Here is an 11,228-nt window from a genome sequence, read left to right on the forward strand (position 1 = left end):
TTTTTTATAAAAAATTTATTTATTTCCAACTGAAAATGGTCTGATCATTAATATTATATTATGAGTAAAATGTATCATACTCTCAATTATAATATTACAATAAACAAAATAAAACAATTTTTTTAACCATTTTTTATCTGAGGACATAGTCAGATTATCATATTTAATATGCTATATAATATATTATATGTAATATGACATATATATCGTATATTAGACGAAAAATTAAGAAATATTTTTGATACAATATAAGAATATAATAACTTAACTATTCCTCACAACCATAAAAGGTAAATTATTATACCCCGTTCTTATTTTAGTGCAAATTATATAATTCTAGCTGAACTAGATGAATTGCACGGTTTCGGCTGGGGATCGAACCCACGACTTCTATCCGTCAAGTGATATCATAATTCACAATAACGCGCAATCAACTGAGCTATCACGAGTATTCGTCCTATCGAACACCAGTTTAACTACATGGTTAAATTATGGGTTTATTAAGCCATAAGCTTAGTCACCTTACACTATTTTTTATTAGGATGTGTTCACGTGGTTTAGTACAACTGAGGTAAAAACAACCAGGTCAGTGCTCTTATAAATTATAACGATAAAGCAGAGGTAATTTAAGAATCGAAACCGTAAATGATAGTTTCCTCAGAATATTCGTGTAAATTAACAATAATTATAAGTTATAACTAATCTCTGGCGGTATATCAGTTGATGTAATTTTAGAAAACTCTGACACAGCGTGATGTGTCATATATAACTACGAAAATTAAAACCGTTTGAGGACGTTTTATATTTTTATGACAGGTGTATACCTATATACACTAGTAGTACTGCTGTATGTGTATAGGTTAGGGTGTTAGATTATTACGGCGATATATTATATATGTATAGCGGGATCCTCGAGTCGATTCAGACCACTTTCGTGGTGGGCGCGCAGACAACTATGGCTGCGTGTGGCCGGTGGTTTTTGTTGATACGGCCCGGCGATGTTGTATATATTATTATGTATGTACCTATAAAATAATATCACCCATGGACTCTTTTACGATAGGCACGTAAAAACAGATTATTGTACTTTAAATACTGAATGTATTATTTTTTATTTTCAATAGTACTCTGTACTGTATTTTGTAATACATATTATTTTATAGCCATACAGGTAAAGTTATAGAAAATCTGATCACTCCCTTTCACAACAATGAGGACACCATTATACATTGTGTGTAATTATCGTCAGTAGTTATCTTTTAGGGTGTATTATGTCCAATACTTTTGTTTGATATTTATATTGTAAAAACTATATGAGAAATAAATGTACAGTTTTTCATGAAAAGGATATAGAATAACAAAACATTGTTTATCCGTGTTCAAGGCGCCACAATATTCACTGCAACAGTAAGGGTGCTGATGCGACGGCGCCCGACGCGCCTATACACAATTCACATGAGAACAAAAGATTCGAACAAGTGTCATGCAGATTCACATTTTGTTTGGCTCCACTCGGGTCTGTAAATGTAGGGGTAGTGGACACCTATTATATTTGTTCGTTTAAAAATAAATATAGATATAATAAATAAAGAAACTGATAAATCAAAAACATGTCTTATAAAACAATAACAGCGGCGCTGCAATACATATAATACATGTGCCTGTTCAATAATGATATATTACTGCGCATTATATATATAATATATATATATACCGCGTCTGACACACCCCATTGGTGTCAGTATATGAATATAATTTATTAAGTAATATACTACGCATTATTTTTTTCCTTTATCCGAAAATAAACACACACCCACAAACCCCAAAAAAAGGTAATTTTGAGGGATCGTCACGGTGATTGCCATCTCGCATTATAGAACGGATTTTTTTTTGCACTGTAGGCGGCGTACGATTCACATATGAACAAAAAATAATAATATATTATTATTATTATTATATCACTGTATGTGGTGACGCCACATTGCCGAGAAGCCGGTAAGGCCTGTATATTAAATTATGATTCTCTATATTATTTATACATAAAATGTTTATCAGAATCGCAAATATTTATAAAGTATATATAAAATCCCACTTAAAAATATTTCAAAACGAAATGAAAATACGTACATATAACAAGTGTTTACTCTTGGTTAAAACAATAATATTGGATTATATAAATACTAAAATCTGCAGTACATGATCTAGAGAAAAAAAATTAAATACAATATCGTAGATAGTTTTATCTGATGAATATTATCTACCAACAACATATTAAATTGTTAAATAAAATATAGTGCTGAGAGGTTAAACTCAGGTTTGTTACCTAGTAATGAATCGTTTTTGAGGATTTCTATTGATGCGGAAAAATTTTCTTAATAATAGAGAAGGTAATTAATTTTCTTATTACCTGTCTACCTGAACCACATTGATTAGGCTTATATATATGCTGGGACCATTTCAAATGTGATCATATTATAAAGTTTGAGTTTAAGCACTTTCACATTACACAGGCACCCAGTATATTAGTATGATTTCTAAATATTCATCAGCGTAAATGTTTACACCCCTTAAACATTTTTATTGTCAAGCCAATCCTGGTTGAAATCTTAATCGTTTCATAAAAACTGTAACGGGTCTAATGTATAAAATATAAAATAATTTTATATCTAGCTACCTACCTATGTAATATACTTTTATGGTTATATAAGAGAAGTTACTTTGAATAATTCAATTCATGTATAAATGGAATCAAAAAAAAACATCAGATCAACTTTATGTAACTAAACATCGTTTCAATGATCTACAATTAATATTGACAGTCTCCCACCCGGGCATTGTAAAAAACCTACAGTACCACCCCCTCTCCCAATGGTCTATGTTGCCACGGGTTAATAAATAAAAAAATAAAATTACTATTGAATGGTATTCCTCATATTAGATTATCGATGGTGACATTTTTAAACATTCACATTTTGACCATAGGTGTATGCTATAATGACAATATATATATATATATTATATCTATCTTATTGCTTACATTTTATTGTTAATGTCAAATACACTTTTACTCTATGGTTCATTTCATACTTTTATTTTACAGGACCCCCTACCTAATTCCCGTGACTTCTTAACTCTAGTGATGCTCATAAATGTCTCATGGTACGAGAGTATGAGGGCATTTAATGTTTTTAACTTTGGTTTCTTAAGAATTTAGCCCCTTGTCATGTAACTATTAAATCCTAATTACGCTAATTGAAACAATCATAATATTTTTTTAGAATTATTAAATAAAGAGTATTTTATAATTATTCTAACTCCAAACGAAAACTCGTCCGGTCCAATGATTTTTAATAATCGCACAATGCAACTAGGTATATGATAATTAAACCAGGGAGAAAGGCTAGCTGATTCAATGGTAAGCGCCTTTTTTAAGAAATTTATTTTTACCGCTTCTAATCAACAGATGAAATCAAACTGCAAAGTGTCATGAAGAGTAAAATATATTCAAGATTCAACTCATGAGTTAGCATAACATATAATATATAGAACGGATCCATTTTCTATACTAATCACCCATGAGGAAACGTTCCTGAAGTTTTGAACAATGCCTCATCAATAAAACCGTTATCAGTAGTAACCATTCCCACTATTCCCGATTTACAGGTGTATGACTTGTCGAATGTCGATTAAATAGCATTGTGACCGGACATACATTTTATGGTAACTAATAACCAAGTTGCAAACAAGTATACCCAGAATTGACTACTGCTTAACTTTAAGTCAATATGGTTACCAATTATAACCTAAGTTACCACATCCTCACGCGACACGAGTACACGACACATCACGTATGATGAGATGGTGAAAGAGCATAACTAATATACCATGACTTTTTTTCATGAAATGAAAAATATAGCATGACAAAATTACATTATTGTATATTAAGTGTGTAATGTAATCTGTGATTATCCTGTAGCTTATCGTTCAGAACAGCAAGAGAGGTATTTCTATCTAACGTTATCTAGCTATGCATGACGCATGTTACCATTAAGTTATAATGTACCTAGGTATCTATTAAATATAAAAATCGCTCTCGTGAATCTTGGGGTCACCCAACGTTCCCCCTTTCATCCACCACTATATATTTTGATTATCTCGGAACGATTACTTTTTAGTAGAATAATACAATATAATACAGTGTATCAGCTACGCCCTCATAGGGTGTAGAGGAATGGCAATGTATGAAATGTGAGTCGGCTAAATCAGGTGACTATGGCCTTGAACACGACAGTGTTTCCGTCACTCGGGTAAAACAAGCGTATACACTCAGGTTGGTGCGCAGGCTTGTTTTTACGTTTATCAGTGGTTCAGATTTCAGATCACAGGTAAACAAGAATCTGATTAGCTGATCCAATGTCGCTTTTATATTGTTCCGTGTTAGTACCGCACTACCGTACACTTAGATGGTACTCTGGTGCCAGTTTAAAGATAATAAGTATGATAACAATAATGAATATGATATTAAATTAAATATGACGTCACATCTAAGGATATTTTTAATTTTAAAAATCTGGTATAAATTCTTATCAGAATGGTTACCGGAATCTCAATGACTCGAAGTCCATTTGTCAGCATACCTATTATAGTTACTATCATCATTGACACGCATTTGTTCGTGTAACAAGTAAACCTTACGTCCTTGCACCACGGAAGAGCAACAATTTACAATAATAAAACCACAGACAAATTATTATTATTGTGATAGTCACAGTCACGTAGTAGGTACCGGCGTAATCAGTTGTCGTTGTCTAAATATTTAAATATATCACTTCTATGAAATATTATTATATTTGTGGTTTACTGTTGTAGTTGTTATCTATTTCACCTTTATTTCGTTTATTTTGGTTCACCGCTGTTGTTGAGTACAATGAGTTTAGAAGCCAAAGAGAAATTTGAATGGAACAATGAAGTCAATTTTATTAACATAATCTCTGCGCTGTTCAACAATTGGCCAGAAATGAATGTGAGTGGACATTTGTTTACAGGTTATCGTTTCACTAGGTACCTACTGTTGCTTTTATATTTTTTTTGTTTTTTCAAGTTGGTTGTTGATCGTACCTCAGGAGATTCACGCATAGCTGTGTATACAGATATAAAAAAATTCATACAGGATGTATTTGATTGTATTTTGATTTATGGTTTGTATACCTCTCTTTATTAATTTTCTAAATAATTATTAATATTTAATAGTTGTAATAATTGTTATAACTATCTATCATATTATTTTATTTAATTAATTTAAGATGTTACAAATAGGTTTCAGCCTAACCATCAAAATTAATCATGTAAATTCTTTAGAATAATAAATTATTATCAGTGTGTACTATTAATTTAATTATAATTAATATGATTTTAATATAATTTAGGAACTGGCCGTAATGATCGAGTATCTGGGTATATTAAAAAATGTATGCTAGATGACTTTCATATGGTAATTGAGGATTTTGCTGCCAAAGAGATGAGTTCACGTATTTGCAGCTTGTACTACAAATGGATTAATCAAGATAATTTGACCGAAAACCACAAACAAGTAATTGAAGAAATCAAAAATTTGCCAAAACCATATCCTATTGTGGAATTTGAGGTAATTTACACAGTTATATTATATTTTTGCTTTTTGTGTTTAAGCAATATTTTTATCAGTACCTAATTACCAATTTATTAAAATATTAGTAATTATATTTTTATAATTGTAATCAAATAGCACATTTTTAACAATTTACCCTATACTAACAAGTGCTTGCTATAATAATAATTTATTAAGATTTAGAATCAAATGCAACTAAAATATTTTGCAGTTGTTATCATATTATTCAGAAATCTACTAGCCTATATATTGTTCGTAAAATATCAGTAATTGTTTCCAAACTTATTTTTATCTACACTAATTTTCTATCAGCCATAAACTTATTTAAAAATAAGCCATCAGTACTCACTGTATTGAGAATATAAATTGTTATTAAAGTATTATTGACATCGTGATAGATAAGAATACCGGAATGCGTACTAGGCATCAAAAAATGGTTTGTCGGTTATAATGTTATCCTCACCACCAAAAAATTAAAAATTAGGATATTATAGTAAGACATATATTATGTACACTATACAAATTAACTTAATTTATTTACACCTTATTTTAATTTTTATATTTTTATTTTTTACTTTAAATTTATTTAACTTATAGGTACCTTGTGTGGGTTGTTAAATAATTATAATTTAATATGGTTGTTTCATGTGCTGCATTTGGTTTTACTATATAATAGGCAATTTAAAGGCAACGCTGTACAATTTTATCAGTTAGTGAACTTTAAACAGATTTCATAAATACCTACAAATAATGTCAAACATTTATACATTTCTAACATTTAATAAATCACGATTATAGATTTCCATTGAAATGTACTGATGTTTTATAAAAATGGATTTTACAACATCGGTAAGTAGAGGGAAATAATAAACATCTCTAACGCCGTTTCATTAATTATACGTAGAGCAGCTGAAAACGTTATTACAGATCTTAATTTTAATGAATTTTAATAAAAAGAACTTTTCTCCACAATAGATCAAAATTACTTATTAATAAAAGCACTATAAAATGTATTTTGAATAAAAGTAAACATTTTTATTTTCCTAATTCTCATTCTACTAATATAGATTTTGGATCGACTAGCCATGAATATTACCGCTTTAGATGAATATGTCAAAAATTTATAAATCTTAGAATGCTACACTACAAAAAACAATATAATATGAAAGAATTGTTCAAAAACTAGAACATCTGTCAGATAAAATTTAACAAAATTTAGTTAATTTAATGATATGAAAGTTAAATACTATACAATATGTATTTAAAAACCATATATTATGTTTGTCAATAACATTTGAATTTTATTCTTTTGAATAAATAAAAGTAATTATATTTTGTTTTATTTGTTTTAATTAACACTTCTTAGTCCCTAAAATATATACAAAATTATATTATTACTTTACGGTAGGTATAGATGCTGTAATTTCGACATATTTCTCGTCATACCGTGAAAGGGATAGGATCAATATTATTGTCGGCTGTTCAGCTGTTGTGGCCTGAATGTTTTTTATATTGCTGATGTAGGGTATACTCATTCCAGTATTCTCATCCATCTCAATGATTTTTGATGACATAGTACAGTGTACCTTCAGTGTTGATAAAATTAGTTTTAATTAAGTTTGGTAAATCATGCTCAATATTGACTGCTATTGTTAAATATCATATATGTACTACATCAAGTTGATTGATGAAAATATTAAAAATAAATATGAAAACTGTAAATATGCATGTTCTAAAAAGTATTAAAAAATTACTTATTTCAGCTTATTTCTTACTAATTTATAGCTTCTAGTTCTTTAATACAATTTGATATGCCATAATTCGAAAAATAAATTTAATAAACCAAAACTATTTTAAAATATTAACTGGTGAATCATATTTAACTCCATAAGTACCTTGATACAACAGTGACATTAACAGTGGTCAAAGCTGATCAAAATAAGTGGAGGGATGCAATTGAGTTGTATAGTTCTCTTATTTAGAGTCATACGTCTTTTGATGGAATGGTTGATGGAAGAACGTGAGTTCCTCTCCTTAACAACTTTTTTATATTACAGTTTTGTTATCATTCAGTATACATTTGAATTTTTAAGGTCGGTATATTCTTCCTGCCTAACTGCCTAAGTACCTTCTATTAAATATATTTGAAATTTGAAATACAACAAATATTATATTTATAATGTGGAAATACTAAATATATAATATAAATGAATAATATACATATAACTTTAATGTTTAAAATATTTATCTACTTACAATTTATGAATTCCGTTTAGTATGCATTATACTCATAATACAGAAAGCATACACAAATCTTAACTTTTTTTTAAATACAAATTATATTTACTATATTTATTATCTTTTGATAAATTAATCAAAAAGATTGTAACTTTAGACTTTACACCAGCTTTTTTGGTTCATGGCACATTATTATATATCACAAGTTTTTGATTCACACTCAACACAAAATTAATGAAATAAATTACTGTCATAATTACAAATATCAGAAACTTCCCGCGCACACCTAGTTGATCTCTCGGCACAGTATTGTGCCGTAGCACACCGGTTGAGAACCACTGCTTTACACTAAAAAAATCTTATTATTACCATAAAATTCTAAGAAATTATGTTTAGATTTCCCAATTAGTAGTCACAATTTAAACAGGCAAACTAAAAGGTAGTTATTTCTTATTGAAAAATTAATTACTTTATTAATACTATAAAATTAATAAATATCAATTTTCATTATAATATTGTAAAACTAATTTAAATAAAAACTAAAATCAAAAATGATATGAAAAATTCTAATTGAAATCTGGGTATAAACCGATAACATTTATAAATTATTTTAAGTGGGGCGATAGAACATGTAAATCATAAAATTTAGAGACATGACATTCCAGTGTATCGCACTATCACCCCCTCTTGACCGTTACTAATAAAATAAATATTACATTGTAAATGTCATTTTTTTATTGCTTATGACTTTGGTAAAATTATTAAGTAATACTATTGCAATAAATATAAATATACACATAATTCAAATAAAAGTAAATAACAGAAATAAATAATAATAATAACATAAAATAATGAACAAAATACTATAATCATGGTAGAAATAGTAGTGTAAGCAAAAAGGTATAAGCTAGAAAAATGTATAAGTTCACAATCAGCTTGTGCATCCAACCTATGACTTCAAAATTACAGCTACAAATGTTTTCAATTCCTCTTTAAAATTTGGTTTTAGAACACTCCAGCACTAATTCTTTCACTGTTTGTTCTTTCCTTCATATGAAAGCAGATACTTCTGAAAAACCTATTTGTGTAATAGATTGTTACATTTCCCTAGTCAGTTTGGATCCTGTTTAGCATTGTATAAATTGGTCTAGGCGCCTCAAAATCTGACTGTCAAATAGGAAGCTATTTTTAATTCTGGATTCATTGCATTGCTTTAACCATTTCTGAAGGGGTGACACTTGCCTATAGCTATGTTCCATATTGGGTGTTTTGATTTAAGCCTTTTATCTAGGTGACAGAAAACATTGTTGTAAACTAATAAACTAGTAGGTATCTACTTCTTGTTTTCAATTTTTTCAAGAATATACGATACTGCCGTTCACCTACGAAATTCTGGTAAAAAAATGTTGGAGAGAACTGGTAACCATCACTTTTGCCTGCTTTAGATCATGGCAGTCATGATTTCCATAGCTTGATTTAATTGTACGTTGACCTTGTTACAGTGGGTTCTCATCCAAACTGGAGCGCAATACTCCATTACATTATCCACTAAGCCTAAGGTGGAAGTTTTTAAAACATTTGGGTTGCAGCCCAAGCTTCTCCCAGCTAGTTGAACAATAACATTCCTGCTATTTAGCTTATTCTTCATAGCTACAATATATTATTTGTAAGTGAGGGTTCTATATAATTTAACTACTAGATAATAAGGCCCGTTGTTGTTTCTAATATCAATGTTGTTTATCGTTAATGTAAGAGATCTATTGCTTTTTGATTTTTTCGGCGGAAAGCTTAAATGTACTTATTAAAATTATATTTAAGTATTTTTATTAATTTTTGTTTTTTATTTTCAGGATCTCCCAAGATGTAAAATAACTTTTGAAACCGAGGAGATTATGTGTTAAAATTAATTTTTATATAAATAAAAGCTTTTGATTAAATATTTATGGTTTATGTTATTTTATTTAATATATATTATTATATTATAAGAATACATTTGATTTTCAAATCATTTTCATGTTTTTATAACAGTGTTTTAAAACTATTTTTTTTCGTACTTCACAAAGAACAATCTGTACAACCTAAATATACAAATTATATAATATGAATAAAATCTAAAATTGCTAAAAGACAAACTCTCAGCCTACAGTTTATGATATTGTTGCTATTAAAATGATTGACGACTTTAATAGGTACCTACATATTAATATAGTAATTGATTTTTGCTTGAAAAATTGTATCAAAAAATGTATTTGTGTATTTAAAATCTAACAACATATTTGAAAGTTTCAAGTGCTTGCAAAATAATATTTTTTAAATTACAAAAAATTTGTAAAATTATTATTCTTCATTTGAATTTTGAATTTTGACAAATTTGTACTTAAATTTTTGTAAAAAAAACTGTTCATATATTTTTTAGATTTTTGATTAGTGTGAACTAGTTTTGAGAAACTTTGTTTTTAATTTTCAATTCTAGTTTTAAATTTAAATATTTTAAAAATGTTTAACTATACAATTTTATTTAGTTGCAAATTTTCATGATTTTGTCATAGTTTTTGGTCAGTTTTGTCAAAATGAATCGTATTTATATACCTTTAATACTTTTTAACTGATACCTTTAATAATATCTTTTCTAAACTTTTGTATTAAAGTTCAAACTTTTTGCCCAAGCATTTATTTTTATTTTTTTAAAACTATGTAAAGTAGGTACCAAGAGTTTTTTACTTTTGCCTCATCCCCACCACCCACCAATCACTACCTAGATCCATTTTTACAAAAAACCACTTAAAAGTTTAAAATTGAAGTATTTTTACTGCCCTAAAACGGCAATAATTAACGTGATTCTAAACACAAAAATAAATAAGCTTTGCAAAATCAATACATTAATTTTTGCTCAGAATCTTATACTTAAATGTAGTTGTACCTAACCTTTTTAAACTAGCACCACCACATTCAAAATTTATATTTATATTTCTGGCCATATATACTACATATTTTTTTTTTGTTTACTCAAATAGTCTAATAGATACAATAAATATAATATTATCCATGTTCACTCATCGAATTTATGACTTATGGTTGGTGTTTAAAGTATTGAATATTTCCACACTAGTTGCTAGTTATTGCTACTTAATAATTTGTTTTTGTCATTAGAATCTGCAGGTCCGCTTTTATTCTAAATTTAAAATTATTAAAAGATTATTAAAATTAATTTTCTTTAATTTTTTCTATTTATATAAACTTCCCTTATATAATATCCTTATCCAATATATATATAGAATTAATTTTGTGCATTGCAGTAAAAGAGGTTAGACAGCTAATTAAAAGATTTTTCTTATAAAGTTAA

The 11,228-nt window shown here is 28.1% G+C and overlaps 1 protein-coding gene across 3 annotated transcripts; it reads left to right on the plus strand.

Annotated features, from left to right (window-relative positions):
• The first annotated feature begins 4,656 nt into the window (after nt 1-4,656).
• On the plus strand, nt 4,657-9,824 carry LOC107161294 (uncharacterized). 3 transcript variants are annotated; one of them, XR_016189496.1, is made up of 6 exons: nt 4,657-4,782; nt 4,870-5,023; nt 5,102-5,198; nt 5,427-5,644; nt 9,388-9,551; nt 9,736-9,824. XR_016189496.1 is itself a non-coding variant. In XM_089216322.1 (4 exons), exons 1-4 carry the CDS (start codon nt 4,928-4,930, stop codon nt 6,772-6,774), a joined length of 471 nt encoding a protein of 156 aa, XP_089072448.1. In that variant the 5' UTR covers nt 4,769-4,927; the 3' UTR covers nt 6,775-6,850. The 3 variants fall into 3 exon arrangements, 2 of the variants coding, with proteins under 2 accessions (XP_089072448.1, XP_015363137.1); XM_089216322.1 differs by lacking the exons at nt 9,388-9,551; nt 9,736-9,824 and adding an exon at nt 6,715-6,850 and having other exon boundaries at nt 4,769-5,023; XM_015507651.2 differs by lacking the exon at nt 9,388-9,551 and having other exon boundaries at nt 4,770-5,023.
• Nucleotides 9,825-11,228: the final 1,404 nt, after the last annotated feature.

The sequence above is a fragment of the Diuraphis noxia genome, unplaced genomic scaffold (genome assembly GCF_037042655.1).
Source record: "Diuraphis noxia isolate RWA-SAM2 unplaced genomic scaffold, SU_Dnox_SAM2 contig0001, whole genome shotgun sequence".
In the NCBI taxonomy this organism is placed as follows: Eukaryota; Metazoa; Arthropoda; class Insecta; order Hemiptera; family Aphididae; genus Diuraphis; species Diuraphis noxia.

Bases quoted from the DNA above. Each gene is read 5' to 3' on its own strand.
- LOC107161294 (XM_089216322.1), top strand. From the start codon at position 4,928: ATGAGTTTAGAAGCCAAAGAGAAATTTGAATGGAACAATGAAGTCAAT. The intron at 5,024-5,101 runs GTGAGTGGACAT...TGTTTTTTCAAG, and splicing joins ACAATTGGCCAGAAATGAAT to TTGGTTGTTGATCGTACCTC. The intron at 5,199-5,426 runs GTTTGTATACCT...AATATAATTTAG, and splicing joins TGATTGTATTTTGATTTATG to GAACTGGCCGTAATGATCGA.